Source organism: Gekko japonicus, unplaced genomic scaffold (genome assembly GCF_001447785.1).
Source record: "Gekko japonicus isolate JY-2015 unplaced genomic scaffold, Gekko_japonicus_V1.1 scaffold2412, whole genome shotgun sequence".
Lineage (NCBI taxonomy): Eukaryota > Metazoa > Chordata > Lepidosauria > Squamata > Gekkonidae > Gekko > Gekko japonicus.
In genome coordinates this window covers 52182-76091 of record NW_015159786.1, presented here as the reverse complement: position 1 = coordinate 76091, position 23910 = coordinate 52182, and the positions used below count along the sequence as shown (strand labels likewise).

General features: G+C 50.7%; 1 protein-coding gene across 1 annotated transcript in view; it reads right to left on the bottom strand.

Annotated features, from left to right (window-relative positions):
- Positions 1-23910, bottom strand: part of SORBS1 (sorbin and SH3 domain containing 1) — a gene marked incomplete at its 5' end in the record, with an annotated part of 108989 nt that overhangs the window by 60945 nt on the left and 24134 nt on the right. The window contains 7 exons of the mRNA XM_015407162.1: positions 4010-4124; positions 6092-6221; positions 6808-6855; positions 13047-13109; positions 13459-13533; positions 14823-14886; positions 18401-18564. Of these exons, the coding sequence (XP_015262648.1) occupies positions 4010-4124; positions 6092-6221; positions 6808-6855; positions 13047-13109; positions 13459-13533; positions 14823-14886; positions 18401-18564 (659 nt within the window). The remainder of the gene's footprint in view (positions 1-4009; positions 4125-6091; positions 6222-6807; positions 6856-13046; positions 13110-13458; positions 13534-14822; positions 14887-18400; positions 18565-23910) is intronic.

Sequence of the window (23910 nt, the reverse complement as noted above, 5' to 3'; positions counted from 1 at the left end):
GGCTGAATTGGTCGGGAACACACACAAGCTCACGCACTCTAGCACACCTCCTGGGCATATAGGATTTTTATCCCAGAATTAAAATATCAGGAATACAGTTGCCAGCCCCCCCACTGGAGGCGGGGCATCCCCCGCCACGAGGCCCCACCCCTTGCTGCCGATCAGCTGGCTGGCAGAGGGGAATTACCAGGAGCGGGAGAGAGGCCCAAGCCTCGTACCCAGTGACATCACTTCTGGTACACATCGTCACATTGGCAACACCACGGGGACATCCCAGTATTTGGGCTTATAAGATTATTGAGGTTTATAAGATTATGCATGGGAAAGAGCAGGTAGAGAAAGAAGTACTTTTCTCCCTTTCTCACAATACAAGAACTCCTTGTGGGCACTCCATGAAACTGCTGAGCGGTCGGGTTAGAACGGATAAAAGGAAGTCCTTCTTCACCCAAAGAGTGATTAACACATGGAATTCACTGCCACAGGAAGTGGTGGCGGCTACAAGCATGGACGGCTTCAAAAGGGAATTAGATAAGCATATGGAGCAGAGGTCCATCAGTGGCTATTAGCCACAAGGTATAGATAGGGACTCTGGGGCAAGGGATGCTCTGTCTTCTTGGTGCTTAGGGCGGGGGGTCAACAGTGGGAGGGCTTCTAATGACCTGGTCCCACTGCTGGACCTCCTGATGGCACCTGGTATTTCTGGCCACTGTGTGACACAGAGTGTTGGACTGGATGGGCCTTTGGCCTGATCCAACAATGGTATCTCTTATGTTCTTATGTTCTTAAAAACTCTGGTAGGAGTCATTTTACCATACAGTTTCTGCCCAAATACCAGAGTGTCACCGTGATGGTACAACATGATGACATCATTTCTGGTACACACAGGAAGTGATGTTGCCACACCGCCAGTGATGTAGTCTGAGCTTTCCTTCCGCTCCTGGTAGGTCCCCCTCCATCCCCTGCCAATTGCCGGGAGGGACCTGGCAAGCCGAACCAGGAAGGACAATTTCAACACGTCTGGATGCCCCCCTGGCGCTTGGGTAAGAAACCCCACAGCCCCCAGGGGGGGAAAATGCTCCAGGGATACTCCTCGGTTCTGGTAGCAAACCTAGGCAGGGATGGAATTCTAATTCAAGAAGAAGGCAGATCAGTCCCCACAGACGATAGGAGGCCACTGGTATCGATCTATCATAACTCAGGCTAGGACAATGTGCTCTGAGTGCACAAACACACAAAAATGCAGGCACGACACACACACACACACATACTTTATGTCAAAACAAAATTAAAGTATACTGAAATTACGTTTTCTAAACATATGCACTGTCTTCTGTAAACCTAACACAAGCAAAACTTTAATACTGAGAACCTCACATGAGGAAAAGGTTCAATTATCGATCTATCATAACTCAGGCTAGGACAGTGTGCTCTGAGCGCACAAACGCACAAAAATGCAGGGACCACACACACACACACACACACACACTTTATGTCAAAACAAAATTAAAAGTATACTGAAATTACGTTTTCTAAGCATATAAACTGTCTTCTGTAGACCTAACACAAGCAAAACTTTAATACTGATAACCTCACATGAGGAAAAGGTTCAACGAGGCCACGAAATAATCACAGCTTGATAGGCTGGGCCTCCTCTGAATCTGGGGATGCCAGCCTCCAGGGGGGACCTGGGGATCCCCCCGAAATTACAGCTCATCTCCAGACTACAGAGACCAGTTCCCCTGCAGAAAATGGATGCTCTGGAGGGTGGGGCCCCCAAATCTCCAGGAGTTCCCCAACCTGGATCTGCCTCCCCCTGCCTCCCCATCCCCCACAAGTGGTTGGGGGGGGGGCTGGACCCGGCAACCCTATCTGAATCAGGAAGCTGCAAGGGATGTTCTCCGGCTGGGTACTGCAGACTGAAAACTGGTTCCACTACTATTCCCTTTTCCCAAGAACGGGAGCTGCGTTGAGTACAGCCAGAATGTCTGACCAAGAATTCTCAGTGCCCTCGATAATCGACTACTTCAGTGATATGAAAAAACGGAAATATTTTGCAATGTAGACTCACGGTGTGATCCTAAGCAAATTTACAGCCTTCTAGGTCTACTGATGAAAATAATGCTGCTTCAGCAGCCACTGTTGCCACCAGTGTTGGTTTTACTCCTCTTTCCCAGCGTATCTTCTCCTCTGCACCTGGACTTCCTCTGAGCGAGTGTATGGATCCGCTTCCCAAAGCAGCCCATTTGTGGCTGCACCCACCACCACCACCCTGGGTCGGAATCTCAAAGGCGCCCACAGGCTTAGAAAGGTTGTGGACCCCTGGTCTACTCAGGGAAAGGTCTCAGGGAGAGGTCTCTCAGCCCATTTGTAGCTGCACCCACCACCACCACCCTGGGTCGGAATCTCAAAGGGGCCACAGGCTTAGAAAGGTTGTGGACTCCTGGTCTACTCAGACAGGCGTCGTCTCTCCGTGGTTTCAGGGACAGGTCTCTCACATTGTATAGAACGGTGGACCTCCTGATGGCACCTGGTATTTCTGGCCACTGTATGATACAGAGTGTTGGACTGGATGGGCCTTTGGCCTGATCCAACATTGGCCTCTCTTATGTTCTTATGTTCTTATTGATTTCTAAAAATCCATGCCTTCTCCTGTGATGTCTTTCTGATAACATGCTGTGTCTTGTTTCCTGTTGAAGCCAAATGGCCTGACCATTTGGCCAGGGAAACTTTATAACCACACATTCTTTCACACCTCTGAGTGGAAGAGGCAGACCTGATGGCTCTTGCCTCTGCCTCACATGCAAGAAGTCACGTAGCCGATGAAGTAGCTGGAGTATCAGAAAGACATCACAGGAGAAGGCATGGATTTTTAGAAATCAATATTTCTATACAATGTGAGAGACCTCTCCCTGAGACCTTTCCCTGAGTAGACCAGGGGTCCACAACCTTTCTAAGCCTGTGGGCGCCTTTGAGATTCCGACCCAGGGTGGTGGTGGTGGGTGCAGCCACAAATGGGCTGCTTTGGGAAGCGGATCCATACACTCGCTCAGAGGAAGTCCAGGTGCAGAGGAGAAGATACGCTGGGAAAGAGGAGTAAAACCAACACTGGTGGCAGCAGTGGCTGCTGAAGCAGCATTATTTTCATCAGTAGACCTAACTTCCACACACGCACACGCCTTCTAGAAATTCAATGGCACCCCGCAAGCTGAACCGAACACATTCTTTCACTGTGCAGACATCTTTCTAAAGAATGAAAAAACACGTTTGGAATTTCACAGCGCTTTAAAATCCATGGAGCTGTTTTAAAGTGAGGCTTCTGGTGGGTTGCTCCGACTGGCACAGGCTCTCAGCTAGGGCGTGCTGTCATCAGGAGATGCCAGGGACTTCTAAATGCAACACAGGCACTCTGCCGCTGAGCTAGAGCCGCAAGGGAGATGTAGGACCGGAGCCCTTCTAAATGCAACACAGGCACTCTGCCGCTGAGCTACAGCTGCAAGGGAGATGTAGAACACAATCCCTCCCCCTCCCGCCTCATGTGACTCCACCCAGAAAGGACAACTCTCTCTCGAAAGCCCCTTCATGGCATCAGGCGATGATCACCACAGGGCAGGGGAGTGCACAGAAAGACAAGACCAAGCCTGAAGCTTCCTGCTCTTGCTGGACTTAGAAAACTGATGGGTTCTGAGCCCAGACAGACAGACAATTTACGTTTTGCAGCTGCTTCTAACTTGTTGAGCAGTGTTAGGACATGATTCCTCCAACCAAAAAGTTGTGATGTCAAACACAGATTTACATGTTAGGCAAGTGACCCACACTCGACACACAGAACGTCCACAGGGGGAAAAGACTTTTTTTAGCTGTCCTGCCAGCTGTCTTTACGAGACTGGGGATATTAAGATGTTAAAGGTAACCGAGACTGGAAGTTCCAATGTCAAGCCGAACCCCATTAAAGCAAGCCAGCAGCACAGGAGAAAAATAAACACGCCACACAGGATAAAATCCATATTACCAGTTTCTCATTGTTCAGAACGGAGGACCGTCCTGGCTGGTATTCGTAGATGCTTTTGGGCTCTGCACGGTATTTCCGCGTGTCCACCTTCTTGTCCGGAGGCTCCCAGTCATTCCTAGGAAAGAGAATCCAGGTTCATTGCTACCAGAGCAGTTTGCCATGTAAACTAACTCTTTCCTTCTGCAGGAGTAGATAATCCAGTCTAAATCCAAGCCCAGTAGTACCTTAGCCAGTTTGGTGTCGTGGTTAGGAGGGCGGACTCTAATCTGGGAGAACCAGGTTTGATTCCCCACTCCCCCACATGCAGCTGCTGGTGTGACCTTGGGCCAGTCACAAGTTCTTTCAGAACTGTCCTCTCACGGGCAGTTCTCAAAAGAGCTCTCTCAGCCCCACGGCTCCCTCAGCTCTCTCACAGGGTGTCTGTTGTGGGGAGGGGAAGGGAAAGGAGAATGTAAGCCACTCTGAGACTCCTTTGGGTAGTGAAGGGTGGGGTATAAATCCAGTCTCCTCCTCCTCCTCCTCCTCTTCTTCTCTTAGAGACCAACAAGATTTTTGGCGTAGATCCTCTTGAGAGTTAAAGCTCCCTTAATCGGATACAAGTTTTTGAGAGCCAGAGTTCATACCCTGAAGATTTCATTGGTCTCCAAGGCGCTACTGGACTTGAATCGAGCCGTTCCACTCTAGACCAACACGGCTACCCTCTCCATTCCAGGCCTCCTCAGATGCCCGTGACGGAGCTCCTCTACCTTCTGAAGTTTGCTGGTCCGCCGATCTGCACGGCGGATTTCTTTTCCTACTTTGTTACCGCTTTGAGAGTGTGCAGTCCCGTGATGAAAGCACGCTGGAACTTCCGAGCTGCAAAACACCCTCCTCTTTAGGCGCACACCCACAGCACGTGATCGGCCCCCGCTTTTATCGCCAGGTCTTTCCTAGTGGCCAAGAACACAGAGGTGGCTTGTCCAGTCAGTGCTGGCTGCCGTAGCTCTGGGGTGCCGTTCAAGAGGCTGGTTATTTCAGTTCCGTATCCCGAGAGGGCTTGGCGTGATGTCGTCCAGGCGGGTTATGTAAAACCTAAACGATTTGCATCTGGCACACCCCACAGGGATTGGGGGAGGGGGTTTCTCCCATTTTTTTAAAAACAGGGCTATAAATCTCGAATAGTTTTTATTCGAGAGCTATTATTGCTTTAAATGCTGTCTGAAATTGGAATTTGGGTGACAATGGTGGTTTAAGTTGCAATGTGAACCTTAAGGGAGTTATGGGATGGTTGTGAATGGTTGTGTGAGTGTATATGAGCATGGTTGTAGATCACCAAAATGATTGCATCTTTAATTTCGTTGTACTATGTACAATGACAATAAAGTATATTATTATTATTTATTCATGTTGGGTCACTCTATCAACTCTTTTTGGCCGCCGATCCATTTCGCATCGAAGAGACTGTGCTGGCTTTCACGAGTCATCTCGAACTTTGCCAGATGAACAGCGAAAGCATTTTTGCGTGCGTGTGTGTGTGTGTGCCCATGCCTGGAAGTCCTGGCGACCTCTGAAGACTCCTTCCGGGGCATGGAGGACGTTCAGAGATGTGGCTTGATACAGCCTGCCTCAGCTTCCCAGCCCTGGTATTCCTTGGAGGACTCCCATCCAAATACTTGCCAGGGTCAGCCCTGCTTAGCTTCCGAGATCTGAAGAGATCGGGCTTGCCTGGATTATCCAGGTCAGCCCCCCCCCCGGGGGCTGTCGTGATAAAGAAAAACACAATATGTGATGGAGTTTGCACATTAAAGGGGCATACTAAGCAGGCTTACTTGGTTGTAACTTCCATTTAAATTCATGAGACTTATTTCCGAGTAATTGTCCTTAGACCTAGTGTGTTACTGGATGTCTGCGAATAATGGGGGAAAGGATAAGAACAATGGAGAAAATCAAGCCGTTGCTGCTCTAATCCCCCTGTTGCTGCCTCGGGTGGGTCCCAGACCGGCAGAAAGAGTGGGTTAATTTTTTAACAAAATAAATAAGAATAATGACTGTGAAACTGGTAAGGCCTGGAAGCTCTAGGCCCTTCTTCGAAAAGTGCCTTACCTCTCAGGACTGGATTTCAGAGATGAGGAACGCGCCGGCAAGGGGAGAGTGGCTGATCTCTTGACCACTTTCTCTGCATCCATGGTGGTATTCTCGCTTTTGGAACGCGGCACCGAAGATGGAACTCTTGCTGCAAAAGGGAGGTTTTGTACAGTCACGGTTAAGGCTGGAAGCAGAACAACATGAGCCGATGTTATAAAAGTTTTGAGGTGTTTGCACTCTGGAAGCACTGTGGTTTTTGCCATGGGATCAGGGCTATTTTTGGGCAGGAACGCACAGGAACGGAGTTCCGGCTGGCTCCCGAGTTGGCCACGCCCAGCAGGAGCTAATTAGCATAATAGGCCACACCCAACAGCAGAAACTCATTAGGATTGGCTACATGAGGGGTGTGTGGCCTAACATGCAAAGGAGTTCCTGCTACAAAAGAAGCCCTGGGTTTTGTCCACAAACAAGGTAAACAGAATAAGAAGCAAAAGGTGGGTGTTGCTGGATGACCACACTTCTGGTAACATGAGGGCGTGGCCTAATATGCTAATGAGCTGTGGTGTCAGGGTGTGGCCTATTATGCTAATGAGTTCATGCTGGGCGTTTTCTACAAAAAAAGCCCTGCATGGGATGCACTTAACAGTCCTTCTGAACTTTGACTTTTGCACAATTACATAATCCTTAGCAATTTAAAAAAGTGTTTTTCGAGTGCTCAGACACTGACTACTCACTGTCTTCGTGAAAGGAGTAACGCGGAAAATAGGAATCAGAATCTTCATCTGAAAGAAACAAAATAATTTGCAGTCACTTTGGGTGTCTTGTTGTGCAAAGAACGTGGCCAAGAGCTTTTCCTTCTGTCCCTATGTAATTCTTAGGGCCAATCCTGATACCACCTTCAGCGATCACATCCCTTAGTAGCAGGAGACAAGGGCAGGAGACTGGCGGGAGCCAGGGCGGGGCAGTGGTCGGGAATGTCAGACTAGTATCCGGGAGACCCAGGTTCAAGTCCCCACTCCTGCCACGGAAGCTCGCTGGGTGACCTGGGGCCAGTCACATGCTCTCATCTTAACCTGCCTCACGGGGCTGTCGTGAGGATAAAATGGGGGAGAGGAAAATGGGCAGGGTGCAAACGAATAAAGGCCAAACAATCCTCAGGTTGGCATGTCCCCTCTCCCCGCTCCTCAGTCCTGTGATTCCCGCCCCTCCCTCCCCGTTTCAAGGCAAACCGTGGGCTTCCACCCAATGCAAACCGGCTAACTACGGCTTGGAGGACAAGCTCAAACCCAAGCTGGAAACTGCAATCAAGAGATGGTTTCAGACTCATTCCGGATCAGATGCCAAGTACAGATCACTAAGTTGCTGGTTTGGATGTAACCGAAAACGTGTGGTTTGCCTCAAAAAAACCGGGCTGGGGAGTGGCCGGGGGGCAAGATCCATGCAGGGTGGAGAAGGAGGAACACTTCATCCTCTCCTTGCCCATCACTGCCCCACACCAGACCACAAAGCAAAACCGGGGAACACGTGGTGTGGAAAGATGATAAGCAACAAAGGAACGGCATGCACAAAAAGTTTACTGCATACTAGAATTCACTATCATGCAGCCTATGAGTTTCTGGCAATATGAATTTTACGAACAGTTACTCAAAGGTGTAGGTTTCCAGTTATTCAAAGATACGGGGCCCTGAACTAATATTACTTGATTTATGGAATGCCCCCCATATACCCAAATGTAGCCAAGACCTTATTTCGACTCTGCTAATAGCTGCTAAGGTGGTTATTGCGAGTAGCTGGAAATCCACCGACAAACTTCTTCTTTCCTCCTGGCGCTTAAAAATCTGGGACTTTTACATCATGGACAAACTCTCTGATGCAGTGGCTTCCTTTACTAATAGTTCATGTTCAAAATCTACTTTATGCACGAAATGGTCTCCTTTTTTAGAATATGTCTTCAATAATGACACTTCTAAATTTGCTGTTCCTTCTCAGTATGTTGCAGTGTTTCATTACATCTAATGTTGCGTTGGTCATATTTATACCAAATCCCATTGTTGTTTATTGTACTATAGACTAATAAAATTAAAAAAAAAAAAAAAGATACGGGGCTTTGCAAGGAAGGAACAATGAATGGTTAACATCTATTCCGAAGTTTGTAAAACTTTTTTGGCTGCTTTTACAAACTTTGGAACAGGTGCTAACCATTCATTGTTCCTTCCTTGTGAAACCCCGTACCTTTGAATAACTGGAAACCTACACCTTTGAGTAACTGTTCGTAAAATTCATATGGCTGGAATCTCATAGGCTACATGACAGTAAATTCTAACAAGTGGTATGCAGTAAACTTTCTGCGCATGGCGTTCCTTTGTTACTTGTAACCACACCGGATCATAAGCAACCTACGAATTGCATTAATGGGCTGGACCAAAGGCTCAGCCTTCGACTGGAGGCACCCAGGAAGTCCAGAATTGGGACCCTGCGCTGCCTCTAAGCACGGAGGCGCGAATGAACTACTAATAGCTGTCGACAGACCTATCCTCTACCGACTGGAAAGCCACCTTAAACTTATGACAGTTATCCACTGCCACAGTTTGTGGTGGTCAACCTCCATATGTCAGCTGTGAGTTAGGTCACGAAATGCTTTCGCGCGTCGTGACTATACTGCGCCCACCAGCCGCCTCCAAAGCACACCCCAAGCACCTGTTCTGCTCACGGAGTTTCAAACAGGCTTGCTGGAATCCAGCCGGGTGAGATCTCCGACGGGTGGCTGGCAGAGACACACGAACGCCTTTGCTCCAGTGCGCATTCCTTGGGTCCCTGGCTCACCCACACGCCATTCGTATCTGGGGACGCCCTCGGTTGGAAGACGGGTGCCAGCGTCCAGCTCACACCTTCCAAAATGGCCCTTCTCCTCTGCCTTTCACAGCAGCCCGAGGCACAGGAAAGACGCAATGGGAACCTTCCTCCCCCCCCAGGCCTGCACGGTTTAGTGTTTACTTCTGTACATATTTATTTTTAAAGAAAACATAGACACACACACCCCTCCAAAGTACACCTCTAGGCAAGGCGTGCTGGCTGTGGCCGACTGATCTCGGAACTCCTTCCTCCCTGCAAAGATCCAGGCCTCTTTCCTTGGCTGGAACTAACTGGGGGGGAGGCTGACCACCAGCCCCTCTGTGGTGGATGATGTCCACTGTCACAGCCCAGCACCCGCTGCCTCTCCGGGAGGAACTGGGATTCCCTTCTGCATGCCCCGAGAGCCTTTTGCAGTCCTTCAACGACACTTCAGGCATCGCAGGAATAGTTTGGAGTAAACTGGAGAGTGCGGCCTTCGCTCGGGAAGAAGAGCCTCGTGTGCCGGAGCAGGCGGGCTGGAGGCAAGCAGGCGGGCCCAGCGCACAAGAAGAGAGGCGGAGAGGCCGGGAGCCAGCCTGTGAGCCCCTCGGCCGGCAACCCGAGGAGCCCGAAGCCCGGGCTGAATGAAGCCAGGGGGAACATGACGAGTCCCGCACATCCCCTGACTGCGGCAGCACCATGGTCAGGGGAAGCTGGAAGGCCCCTGTGCTACCGTTTCACACCCAGTGCCCGTGTCCCCCCCCACTTGCCCCAGTCCCCGGCCCAAGACTCTTGCTGCCTTACACTCGGCCTCCCTCTGCAAACTCAGAAGCTCCTTCTGGGACGACGGCAAAAGACGCGGCCGCAGAAAGCACAGGTGGCGGCGGAGGGGAACGGCAGACTAGACTACGTGGCGCTTTGCTGCTGGAGCAGCGACGATGGCAGCCCCTTGACTTTGGTTCCTGGGCCACATCGACCCCGTGCGGCTCATTCGTGGCAATAGCTGCTGCCACTGTTGTGAGGCCAGTCAAAGGAATGCCTCCAACGATGCTGCCGCTAAGCAAGTCTCCCCCCCTCCGGCACGGGAGCTCTCTCAGAGGCCACGATGCGGCAAACGGCCACGGCAAACGGCACAGCGAGGCCCGCCCACGCAGCAGCACCCGCATGGCACCCTGGCTCTGCTAAAGGCAATTCCGTCCCAGCACCACGGATGCAACGCAGCCCAGCAAATCCCCATTCCGCTGCGATCGGCTGGTGTAGACAGGCAGTCGGAGTTACCAGCTGAGGCTCTGAAGTACATCGATCCTATTTCATCTCAGGACCTCAAATCTCCACACCGGGGGCCTCCTACTGGCTCAGAATCTGACCCTGGCCTTTTGACAGCGGCTTCCTGAGGCCTTTCTGAGACCTTGTTAGACGCAAGAGCCTTTCAGACTCTGCAATACCCCTCCACGCAGGCAAAACTCTCCCGCGGAACTACCTTCCTTCTTGCACCCAGTGGTTTTAACAGGCGGGATGCAGCCGAAGGCAGAGGAGCTAAGGCGAGCACGGAAGACCATTTGGCCCCGCGGACGCAGAGAGAGAGAGAACAATCTCCTTGCTTCAAATGCTGGAGTGATGATTACTTTCAATCAGGGTTCATTTCCTGCAGGAGCCCACAGGAGCGGCGCTCCGGCAGTAAAGAGCCCAGGGGGCGGGCACATGCAACAAGCCTCGCCCCCTGCTCCCAGCAGCCCTCAGTCAGAGCAAGAAGCAACCAGGTAAGCTGTAGAGCCTCCCCGACTCAAAACAGTTCAGTGGCACCTTTAAGACCAAGTTTTATTCAGGTACAAGCTCTCCCTCCTCTGTGAGGGCAGATCTGCACATTCCCCCCCCCCAATAGCTAGCAATCCAAAACAGTCAAGTGGAGCCTGAGCGGTGGGTGTTGAGAGAGCCAGTTTGGTGTAGTGGTTAAGTGTGCGGACTCTAATCTGGGAGAACCGGGTTTGATTCCCCACTCCTCCACTTGCACCTGCTGATGTGACCTTGGGTCAGTCACAAGCTCTGGCACAGCTGTCCTTGAAAAAGAGCAGTTTGTGTCAGAGTTCTCTCAGCCCCACCCACCTCACGGGGTGTCTGTTGTGGGGAGGGGAAGGGAAAGGAGTTTGTAAACCATTCTGAGACTCCAAGTGAAGGGCGGGGTAAAAATCCAATCTCTTCTTCTTCTTCTTCTTGCCTTCTGACACACTTCCGGTGATGTCAGGGGGCGTGGCATATGCAAATAAGTTATGCTAATGAGTTATGCTAATGAGCTCCTGCACCTCTCTTTCTACAAAATGACCCCTGCTTTCAATTTTTTAAAAAATTGGGGGGGGGGGGGAACGCTCTCAGCTGTTCACCCAGGACCGAAGTACAGGATACCGAGGAGAGCAACTCTAAGACTCCAGTGGTTTGAGGAGGCTCTTCAGGTCTGAGAATGCAGTCAGAAATGTCACTAAGGGCCCCGACCCGAAATCCAGACAGGTTCTCTCCTTTCAATTATGCTCTTGTTCTAGGACAACATTAACAAAGCAGTCAATGGAGCCTGGGGGGAGGAAATGCAAGACAAATTTTGAAAAGGCACACTTGGTTAAATGCTGTCTTTAAAAACGATCGGGTAAATCAGCATCACGGGCCCAATCCACCAGGAGTGCTCCACTGAAATGAATGGGGGGGCGGGGTTGAGAAAGAGAACAAAACATTGGACTTCTGTGGGGGTTTCTTCTCACCAGCGGATTGGAAGGTGTCCCTGTATGGTGTGTGCCTCCTCTTGCTGGGCAGGGCAAATACAGATGAGGAGGCGTTCGACCCCACCCCCATCCCCCGATTTCATGTCTTGCCAATGGTATTGCCATCTCCCTGATGGGGGTGGGGGGCGGTGGGTTCCCCCCCGCTTTGGGGGCCCCTAATCCGCCGTCGGCCAACTGGCCAGCAGGGGGAGCCCCACCCCCAAAAGAACCACATCACACCTGACATGCCCGGCACAATGACATCACCCAAAGGGGACGTCATCGCACCGGGCACATTGTGCGGGGGACGCTCTAGCATTTGGGTAAAAGCTCTATGGTGACCATAGAGTTTTTTTACCCAAATGCTAGAATGTCCCCTGAATGACATGCCCCATGCAGTGGAGTCACTTCCAGGTGATGTCATTGCAGTGCGCATGGAAAGCGTGTATGCCAGAAGAAGAAGAAGAAGAAGAGATTGGATTTATACCCCATGGCCCTTCACTACCCAAAGGTGTCTCAGAGCGGCTTACAAACTCCTCCCCCTTCCCCTCCCCACAAGAGACACCCTGTGAGGTCGGTGGGGCTGAGAGAGCTCTGACAGAAACTGCTCTTTTTCAAGGACAGCTCTTATCAGAACTACAGCTTGCTCAAGGTCAGCCAGGTGCGAGTGGAGGAGTGCGGAATCAAACCCAGTTCTCCCAGATTAGAGTCAGTGCACTTAACCACGACACCAAAGTGGCTCTCAGAAGACCCTCAGAAGCCGAGCTGGAGCCCCCCACCGGGACTCAGGGAAGACCCGGCAACCCTGCTTGCCAAGCTTCTGACGAACATGGATCCATCTCTAGTGCAGCGACCACAGAGGAAGGCTGACTTCTCTCCGGAGACCTTTAGCTGGAGACACAACAGGTCTGACCGACAGGATAAGGAACCCCTCTGGTCCAGCGCCTCCCCAGGATAGTGGAAGCCTCTGCAAACAAAAAATCTGTGCATGTCCTGTCCACAGGGCAAGGGGGAGGCGCAACTCAGACGAGGATGCCTTCCAGTCCGCTGAGGGAGGACGGGTCCCGTTCCATTCAACGCAGGCCGAAGCTTGGTGGATTGGGCTCTCCGCGCGCAAGTCACCACCGCCGCCGGTCTCCGGCTTGGTACCTTGGATTAAGCACACAAAGCCGAGCAGTTCCAGGCCCCAAAGCATTAGTCAGGAGGCGGCTAAGGAAGCGGAAAGAGCACTTCAACGAAGCCGAGGCAGTCGCCTAGCGGTCAAGGCCACAGTTAACAGGCAGCGGAAGTCATTAGGAGGAAAGCAAAGAGGAGAAAACCGCAGCTGGAAAACGGGAGAGGAAAGAAGCAGCCTTTGTGCAAACAGGAAAGCGGGATCAACCTGGACTAATTACCTTCAGATTTAGGGCTAGGAGTAGACACAGGAAACTGGTAGGTAGGAGCGTAAGGATTTTCTTCTGCAGCAGAGAAAAGCAGTGGGGTTGGATAGTGGCCACACTAAACTGGTGGAGACACATCCCCTTCCCAAACGTCCTAGCACAGTTCAGTTTTACGGCCTGCTTTGGTCAGAATAACAACACATTATGCAATACTCTCGAGAGAGATTAATGGTTTAGTTAGGAAAGACACACGCTCCGTCTCTCTCTTCACACATCATACAAGGAGGCGCGCACCGGATGCCACTCAGTATCCAACCATGCCAAAAGGAGCGGGCAGCTTCACTACTAAGCACACTCTAGTTTAACGAAGAGGAGGAGGGTTAAACCAAACACAAAGCGACAGAGACTCTGGCTAAGCATGTGGTACCTTCAGGCTTTGGCTGGGTATCAGGAAGTTCGGGGAATTTGTAGGTAGGGCAATAAGGGTTTTCCTCTGGAGGGTCTGTGCAGAAAAGGCACGCCGGGAGGGGAAAGAACAGAGAGCAAAGATGTAAAGGGACAGATGGACAGGCCGGCAGGAAGTCCCTCCTACCCGCACGCCGAGAGCTGCATGTTAACAAGGTGATTCCCCAGGGGAAAATGCAAGCCACGAGCGTGTGCAGTGCTTTACGGGGTCAAATGCGGCAGGCCCACAGCATCCCCTTCTCTCCCCCCCCCCTATGGTGACTGTGCTGCCCCCAGTCAGCGTTATCTGTAGTTTAGTAAAACTGCTCTGTATCTTGAAGACTTGTTGCACCCGGGAATTGGAGTCCACAGTTAGGGGTCCCAGAAGCTTCCCTCTGACTGGCTCATTAAGAGTAATTTCCTGAGCTCAGAGGCGCAAAGATAGGAGTTCTATTGTTCTTTTCCGTTTCTTTGTCCATCAACCCTTACTGCAAGGAGAGGGGAAGCCCATCTCTTTTCTCACCGCGGCTATAGAACTGACCTAGATCGCAAGATGTAACTTTCCACCCAGCTATCTGGTCGATTGTGAGTAAATGATCTTCTGAATGCGTGCGAAGTTAACTAAGGATGATTTAAGCTCTCCTCAGTAGTTGTGGTTGACTCACACCTAGAGAGCGTTGGCTTAGCACAGCTTGCGCTGGACACATGTCCTCGGCGGAGGTCGTGCCTCACCTTCTTGCCTTCACCTCCAACTACCCTCATGTTGCCATCAATGTACAGGGGAAGGAGGAATGCAAAGTAGTGGGAGACAAATAAAACTTTGGAAAGGGCAGAATCAACAGCATGGAAGGAGGAGGGCGGGGGTCCCAGTTCCTCCTCCTCTTTTAGGTCCAGCCGGAACAGGAATGCTCAAGACCTTTAGTCTCTGTCTGCGGAAACGATCTCATTCATCCAGGCACAAGGCCAGAGAGGACTGGGGAAGAAACAACTCCCCCCATCCCCGTAAAACCAAGACGTGCCCGCAACAAACAGGGAACACTCCTTCAGGAGCCCAGGGCTGCAAGAGGGAGCACAAGGGACTTTACGGGTATGTGCAGTCGGCCGAGCACTAGAGAAAACATGATGTCCAGGTGGGTCCTCCTGAACCAGGCGAACAGATACCTGGTCTGTGTCAACCCGGGCCATCACGGGATGTTCCGCCAAGTTTTCGACGTCGGCTGAGGTCTTCCAGACTCACAGAACGATCCGAAGCAGAGTTACACTTGTCTAAGCCCACCGACACACACACACACACACACACACACACACACACACACACACACACAAAAGGAGGCAAATTAATACTACCTCTGGTCAGTCTGTGGATCTGTTTGAACATAGTCTTATACCAGTCCTTTGATCGGTCTGTATTCTAATTTGGAAAAAAAAGAGAAGAAAACAAAAATACCGGTGTGAATTCAATCTGCCATTCGAGAAAATATTGTAAGATTACCCTAAGAACACATGTTAACATGTCACAGAGGGAAAAGGTCTCAACTCTCCTCTGACGGGCCTACAGAACTCCTCTGGAGCTGCTGGAAGATACCTGACATGGAAATTAGGATCAGGAACTAGATTCGTTTCGGTGTTCCAGCCTCAGAGAAGTTAAGTTTATCAGGGCTCTTTTTGTAGAAAAAGCCCAGCAGGAACTCATTAGCATAATAGGCCACACCCAACAGCAGAAACTCATTAGCATATTGGGCCACACCCCTGACAGCACAGCTCATTAGCACATTAGGCCGCATCCCCATGTTACGAGAAGTGTGGTCATCCAGCCACACCCACCTTTTGCTTCTTATTCTGTTTACCTTCTTTGTTGTCAAAACCCAGGGGTTTTTTTGTAGCAGGAACTCCTTTGCATGTTAGGCCACACACCCCTAATGTAGCCAATCCTAATGAGTTTCTGCTGGGCGTGGCCAACTTGGGAGCCAGCCGGAACTCCGTTCCTGTGCGTTCCTGCCCAAAAATAGCCCTGAGTTTAATGATAAATAAAGGTGGCTCGAGTGGTTAAGACGCTGAACTGCAGGCTGTGGAAGGTCGGTAGTTCGGCAGTTCGAGACCCGAGTGTGCCGCATGACGGAGTGAGCTCCCGTCTCCAGTTCCAGCTCCTGCCAACCTAGCAGTTCGAAAGCAAGAAATTGCAAGTCAATAAATAGGGACCACTTCGGTGGGAAGGTAACAGTGTTCCGTGCGCCTTGGTGTTTAGTCATGCCGGCCACATGACCACGGAAACGTCTTTGGACAGCGCTGGCTCTTCGGCTTTGAAATGGAGATGAGCACCGCAACCTTGGAGTCGGACTCGACTGGCTTTCGAGCAAGGGAACCTTTACCTTTACTTTTATAAAGGTGGTACCATGCCAGCCAAGAGGCCCGTGCGCCACCTTCCTCACAGCAGAGGTGTTCCTCAGGCAGCTGAAAGCCCTGGGCCTGCTCAGCGGTTGCCCCCCTCCAGAGACAGAACTTCCTGCCCAGGGAATCCCACTTGGCATCCTCCCTCCTTCCTTTCCTCCTTTTTGAATTTCCAAGAGCATTTAGCGGAATTAGGTTTTTTAGCGGGAGACTTTTGTCTTGCATTTTTTAATCCTCAATATTTATGGTGCTTTGTTGCTTTTATTTCTCGCTCTGTTTTAGTCCGCATCTTACGGCAAACCACTTAGGCTGTGGTCATGCACACTAAATAATGCACTTTCAATCCACTTTCCATCTGGGTTTTATGGTGTGAACGGATAAAATCCAGTTGGAAACTGCATGAAAATGAACTGAAAGTGGATTGTTTAGTGTGTGTGACCACAGCCTCAGAGACTTCTGCCGTGGAATCATGTAGAAATTCAGCTTATAATTCAGATATAAATTCAGGGCAGAAACTTTATCCCAAGGAGAAGGAGCCAAACTCCAAAGCAAACAACAACTAGAGGAGGGGACCATAGTTTAGTGGTAGCGCATCTGCCCGGCATACAGAAGGTCCCGATTCAATCCCTGGCACCTCCAGTTGAAAGGATGAGGTAGTAGGTGATATGAAAGACCTCCGCCTGAGACCCTGGAGAGCCACTGCCAGTCTGAGTAGACAATGCTGACCTTGACGGACCAATGGTTCAATTCAGTATAAAGCAGCTACCTTTCCTCATTTGGAATACTGTGTGCAGTTCTGGTCACCACACCTTAAAAAGGACATTATAGCTTTGGAAAAAGGGCAGAAAGGGGCAACTCGAATGATAAAAGGGTTGGAACACTTTCCCTATGAGGAAAGGTTAAGGCGCTTGGGGCTCTTTAGCTTGGAGAAACGACGACTGAGGGGTGACGTTATCGAGGTTTATAAGATTATGCATGGGATAGAGCAGGTAGAGAAAGAGGTACTTTTCTCCCTTTCTCACAATACAAGAACTCGTGGGCACTCCATGAAATTGCTGAGCAGTCAGGTTAGAACGGATAAGAGGAAGTCCTTCTTCACCCAAAGAGTGATTTACACATGGAATTCACTGCCACAGGAAGTGGTGGCGGCTACAAGCATGGATGGCTTCAAGAGGGAATTGGATAAGCATATGGAGCAGAGGTCCATCAGTGGCTATTAGCCACAAGGTATAGACAGGAGCTCTTGGTCTGGGGCAAGTGATGCTCTGTCTTCTTGGTGCTTGGGGGGGGTCAACAGTGGGAGGGCTCCTAGTGTCCTGGTCCCACTGCTGGACCTCCTGGTGGCACCTGGTATTTTTGGCCACTGTGTGACACAGAGTGTTGGACTGGAGGGGCCTTTGGCCTGATCCAACATTGGCGTCTCTTATGTTCTTATGTGTTGTGTGCACAGCCCATGAAGACATGCCACCCATCGTTTTGAAACTGCCTGCAGCAGTGGTACCCACAACGTGGATTGCAGAGATCCACATTCACGATTACCTTCAAACAAAAAGGCGATGTAATGGCTTGATGCCCGGTGCACCACTCCCTCCACCGCGTGAGGCGGAGCGGCCCAGGCCACGGGGTGAGGTGGCCAAAACATCCAGAGGAAAGCAAGCTGGCTGTGGAGAAAGAGGGAGTAAAATCGCCACCAGACCCAACTTGCTATTTTTTTTTGTGGGCTGCCACGGTTTTACTCTCTCTTCTCCGTGGCCAGTTTGCTCTTCCTTCTGGCAGCCCCCCAGGTGAGATCGCAGAGACCACAGAGAATGGTGGGAGGTTGTTGGAGAGGACAGGCCCTTCGCTTCCATCCCTGGTCATGAGGTCCACGTCTCAGGAAGGCTCACACCTTACCTGCCCTCCAGGTCCTTCTGCAGTGGCAGCTTCAAGGTATGTATTACCGGCTAACCACACCCTTGCCCACTTTCCTGGAACACGGTTGTATAGCCTCTGAAACTCCATTTTGCTTTTTCTGCTAATGCCTGGCCTCTGGTTGCCTGGAAGGATGGCCAGCAGCCCCCTTCCCAGAGAATATTGCTGCCTGTTTTCATTAGTACTTTCCTGAGTTCTTATCTAAGAAAGCTGACTTGATTTTCTCAGCTACGAGGTGCCAGGGGCAAGATCCTCTCAGTGTTTAGGGCTGTCACTTGGATGGTGACGTTCTTGACTTGTAGCCAGCAATTAGGATATGAGATGTTTCGTTTTAGCCATGTGTATCTCGTCTCGGGTTCTGGCTAGCTTCGCTCTGTGTGTGTGTGTGTGTGTTCGAGGCCCAGAGGATTAGCCTGCTATTTCTATAAGTGTGATCATTTATTAAAATCCCTTGAATAAACCTTTGTTGGTCTTAAAAGTGCCACTGGACTCTAAATTTGTTCTCCTGTCCCAAAGATGTCCAGTGTAATCATGACCGAAACAAATTACCTAACTTTTAGGAGGTGAAGCTGACCAAAACGCAACTGGAAAATGGAGCGACATGCGGATGTGCCTGCTGGTCTTACCCGCAGCGGAATGCCCACGTCATCCACCGAGGAGTCAAACTCGTGATGCGAACTCTTCAGCTCCTCCATGGCTTGCTTCTTACTCTGAGAATGATCCTGGCTGGGTTTTCCTTGGACAGGGGCGTGATTTACTTTGTCCGCCACCAGAGTCTCTGGCACCGGCTCTGGAAACACGGGAAGGAGGTGTCCGTCAAGACGTGACAGTCGCTGCAAATCAAAGAGCACCCGACACCGACCATTCCCAAACACTGGCGAAACATTGATGAGTCTTGACTTTTTTTCCCAGGAGGGCCACACAATTTACAACGTTGCCGAATCCGCCGGGAGTTTTAGAGGAGGAAGACGAGAACAACCCGTTCGTGTAGCGGCATTTAAGCACTACACGAGAAATCTGAGGTCTGACCCTAAATGGCTGCATTTACTAATCCACGAGCCACTTTGTGCCCCGGTCTGCAGAGCACCACAGAGGTACTGGCAAGGAACATGTGGGCGTCTTAAAAGCTACCCTGGTGCAGGGCTATGAAGTGGCGCCCCCCCCTCCCCCAAGCACCACCTGTGAGCATTTTCCCTGAAATATTTTCAGGGGTGAGGAATGTGCAGGGCTTGACACCGGGCCTCATCAAAGTTTGCCAAGTAGAGATAACTCTGCCATCACAGCATGCAACTAGAGAGAGACAGTGGAACACTAATTAAAACCATGCGGACCACTGCGATACCCAAAGCCGACCAGAAGTGTACGCAGCCAAACGGAGAACTGAGAGCAGCTCGTGCAGAAGGAGACAGAGCGGTGGTCTGAGACTACCCAGAGCAAACCCACGCCAGAGCTACTTGCTGATTCGGGCTGAAGGAGGCCTTGCTCCGTTATCCGTGCCATGACTGGGAAGGGGCTGTCTTATGTTGGCCGTTGGCATCCATCGTGCACCTCCTGCGACAACTTTCTCCTCCATGGGACACTGGCCTCCCTACTGACTCATCCAGGAAGGAGGCACGGCTTTAAAAAAAAACACACACCCTGCAAACTAAAAACAGGGCTGGAGAAATGGTATCCTGCAGCTGAGTTCTGAGATTCACAGACTCGGTGATAGAAACTATCATGTACTGAAACGAAGATCATGGCCTCCGGCCCCATCACTCCTTGGCAAATAGAAGGGGAAGTCGTGGAAGTTGTGACAGACTTCACATTCCTGGGATCCCAGATCACCGCAGACTGTGACAGCAGCCAAGAAATTAAAAGATGCCTGCTCCTTGGGAGGAAAGCGATGGCGAACCTAAACAGCATGATAAAAAGTAGAGACATCACCCTGCCAACAAAAGTCGGCATGGTCAAAGCAATGGTATTCCCAGTAGTCATGTATGGCTGCGAGAGTTGGACTGTAAGGAAGGCCGAGCGCTTATAAATAAAATGGAATACTTCTGCTGCAGGGGAAAACGGCCATTCTACTGTTTATTTTTTATTAAGGGAGGGAGACGAAAAGTGCGCGTCCGTGTGGGGAGGGACCGTGGCGCCGTGAAAGAGCCGCTGCTTGGCACGCAGAAGGTCCCAGGTTCAGTCCCCGGCAGCATCTCCAGTTAAAAAGGACCGGGCATCATCACTATAGAGACATGTTGGACACAATGCTGTATGCGGCTAGGCTATCTATAGCATCTTGCTGGAAAGATATCTCCCCCCCCTAACATTCAAACTTGGTACAAGAAGCTGTGGAATCAGTTCATTATGGAAAGCATCACTGATAAAGTTAACAGAAATAAAAGGAACGTCGTACATTTTGGGTTCGAAGCTAAATGGATGCTAATTTTAGAAGCTCTATCAGACAAAAATGTTAAATGGTTGTGAGGATTTTTTATGGTTCAAATACTCGATTTGTGGATAGTACTTTGTGTTTAATAGGGTTAGATATATCATTGAATGTCTACAGATATTCTTGAGGGCAGAAGACACTTGGTTGTATCTAAAGCAACAAATAGTACAGGCATCAATTACAAATTGAGGCTAAAATAAGTTACTTCGTTCAAAGATTTATTGAAGAATGTATCATTCTTTAAAGCTTACTTTTTTTGTAATTAGTGTGTTGGTTTGAATGTATAACTGTTCTTATGACCTTTATGTATATTTTTATTGTTATATTTGTTTTATTGTTTTAATCCTACCAATAAAATGTTAATGAGGGAAGAAAAAAAAAAAGGACCGGGCAGCTGGCAATGTGAAAGACCTCAGTCCGAGACCCGAGAGAGCTGCCGACCATCTGAGTAGACGTAAGGGGCCTTAACGGACTGAGGGTCTGATCCAGCACGAGGCAGCTTTGTGTGTGTGTGCGGGGGAAAGGAAGTACACCGCCCTCCAAAATCTAGTGGCTGTTCCTGGTGGTAAGACTCCGGTTTTGGTTCCTGAAGGTGAGGCTCCGTGATCTCTCCCATGCTTCCGTGGGACACTGAGCACGTGTTCACCTTCTTCGAAGAAAAAAGTATACAGTGAACAGCCCAGGTGGGAGAAGCCTGGCTTGGGGCGGCAGAGAAAGCACCGAGTTCGAAAGCACACACAGAAACAGAAGATCTGAGCAGTGAGCCACGACAGAGAACATTTCCAAGAACTGTACGTTTGACAACCTCCAGGCAAAGGTGGTTAACCAAGAAAGGGAGAAAGGAAATCACCCTCTGGGAGAACTCTTGTGCTGGAATGTCTAATGTCGCGGGTGCCAGGCTGGGCACCCTGGGGCTGATGACGACCCAAAGTGCTGATGTGTGGTACGTGACATCATTTAGAGAAGAGAAGAGATTGGATTTATACCGTATGGTCCTTCACTACCCAAGGGAGTCTCAGAGCGGCTTACAGACTCCTTTCCCTTCCCCTCCCCACAACAGGCACCCTGTGAGGTGGGTGGGGCCGAGAGAGCTCTTGACAGAAACTGCTCTTTTTCAAGGACAGCTCTTATCAGAACAACGGCTTGCCCAAGGTCATCCAGCCAGGTGCAAGTGGAGGAGTGGGGAATCAAACCCGGTTCTCCCAGATTAGAGTCCGCGCCCTTCACCACGACACCAAACTGGCTCCTTTCCCTTCCCCTCCCCACAACAGACACCCTGTGAGGGAGGCAGGGCAGAGAGAGCTCTTGACAGAGACTGCTCTTTTTCAAGAACAGCTCTTATCAGAACTACAGCTTGCCCAAGGTCATCCAGCCAGGTGCAAGTGGAGGAGTGGGGAATCAAACCCAGTTCTCCCAGATTAGAGTCCGCACACTTAGGGACCTAAGGGACCGCCTTTCCCCGCATGTTCCACCAAGGGCACTACGGTCGGGGAGCCAAAATCTCCTGGATGTTCCAGGCCCCAAGACCATCAAACCTGCGATGACCAGGGCCAGAGCTTTTTCGGTGGCGGCTCCTTCCTGGTGGAACGAGCTCCCAGAGGAGATCCGGGCCCTGCGGGACCTTGTACAGTTCTGCAGGGCCTGTAAGACGGAGCTCTTCCACCAGGCTTTCGAGTAGGAGCCGCCGCCATCAACGCCCTATAATCTCCGCACACTACCACCGCTGGTGCGGGTACCATCGGAGGGAGTGGGATGTCCCTAGGGGACGACAGGGCAGTGGGGATATGCACTGCTGTTGTTGTGTAGCTATACCATCGAGAACACCATCTTGGTTTTACGGTTTGGAAGTGAGTAGGGGAGCACCGAAAATGTCTTTTTATGAATCCAATGTAAGTGTTTACCTTGTATTTTTAGTATTTTATACTGTTTTATTGTTATAATCTGGCGTTATGTGTTAGCCGCCCTGAGCCTTCGGGGAGGGCGGGATATAAATCCAAATAAATAAATAAACCACCACACCAAACTGGCAGGGACCCCTGTGAGCGTGTGCGCAGCAGCCAAAGCAACCGTGGGGCAGCGAAAGAGGACTCAGCCAACAGAAGGGGGCAGGCCGGCAAACTGCTGTGGGAGGGGAAACACAAGTGGAGCGCTATGACCGAGGAACGCCAGAAGGGCCGGCAGCGCAAGATCAGGCTGCATCCCTTTTTTTGCAACTCTTTTTGCAACAGAAAATAGTCACCGAGACTCCCCAAAGAGTTGTCGATGACGGTCTTTCGCCTTAGTTTGCTAGGACCACACAGCAATGCACGGCTGTTTTCCAGTTCTTCTATGTTTAGTACACCGTCTTCCCACTGATATTAAATTTGTTAAAGGGCCACGAGACTCTTTGTTGTCATATTTCAAAGGGAATTCTGGGCGGTGTCAAATGGTTGAAGAAAGAGATGCTTCTGTAGTCGAGAAGAAGAAGTGGAGCTCCCCCCTGGAGGAGCCGGAAAGCTGGGGAAGAGAAGGGCTGGGAAGAGGGGGTCCATCTAGCAGTCAGGGGGGGAGAGGGCTTTTTGTTTGAATGGCTCAGGATCAGTGCTGTAAAATATGGCCCCCGGCAAAGAGAATTGGCCAGGGCTGCACCATGAGAAAAACCAACAAGCAGGTGAGGCCGTCCCATCACTGCCTCTACACACTGGAGACAATCCTGTTGGGACTTCTGTATCTCACACAGTCCTCAAAAAGCACACAAGGCCTGCTGAGAAAAATAACGACAGCCCTGCCAAGAAGTGACCCGGACCGGCAATCAGCCGAGAAACGCAGTGGCTTGCTTCCTGCGAGGATGGGGGACCCCGGTTTTTTGAGGAGACGCCTGACATTTTTCTTTTTCCAGATGAGAATAACCTCTGTGGGAATGAACGGACGGGCCTTCTCCTTTGCTGCAAATTAAAGACTTCACATTCCTGGGATCCCAGATCACCGCAGACTGTGACAGCAGCCATGAAATTAAAAGACGCCTGATCCTTGGGAGGAAAGCGATGGCGAACCTAAACAGCATGATAAAAAGTAGAGACATCACCCTGCCAACAAAAGTCCGCATGGTCAAAGCAATGGTGTTCCCAGTAGTCATGTATGGCTCCGAGAGTTGGACTATAAGGAAGGCCGAGCACCGAAGAATAGATTCTTTTAAACTATGGTGCTGGAGAAGACTCTTGAGAGTCCCTTGGACTGCAAGAAGATCAAATCAGTCAATCCTAAAAGAAATCAACCCTGACTGTTCCCTGGAAGGCCAGATAATGAAACTGAAGCTCAAATACTTTGGCCACCAAATGAGAAGGGAGCACTCACTGGAGAAGAAGGCCCTGATGCTGGGAAAGACTGAAGGTCAAAGAAGACGGGGACGGCAAAGGATGAGATGGTTGGACAGTGTCATCGATGCAACAAACATGAGACTGAGTAAACTTCAGGGGACGGCGGAGGACAGGAGGGCCTGGCGTGATCTGGTCCATGGGGTCGCAGAGAGTCGGACTCGACTGTGCGACTGAACAACGACAACAACAAAGGCCCTCCCAAGGAACTGGCCAGGTGGAGGCTGTGTGTGCGTGGGGCTAGGGGCTAGTTGGGCTGGGCACGCCCCTCAGAGCCTGCCTGTCAGTGGTGGTTAACTTCCCAGCTCCTCTTTGGTGGCGGGGCCCTTGGCATGGGTGGGCCTTACCAAGCGTGCAC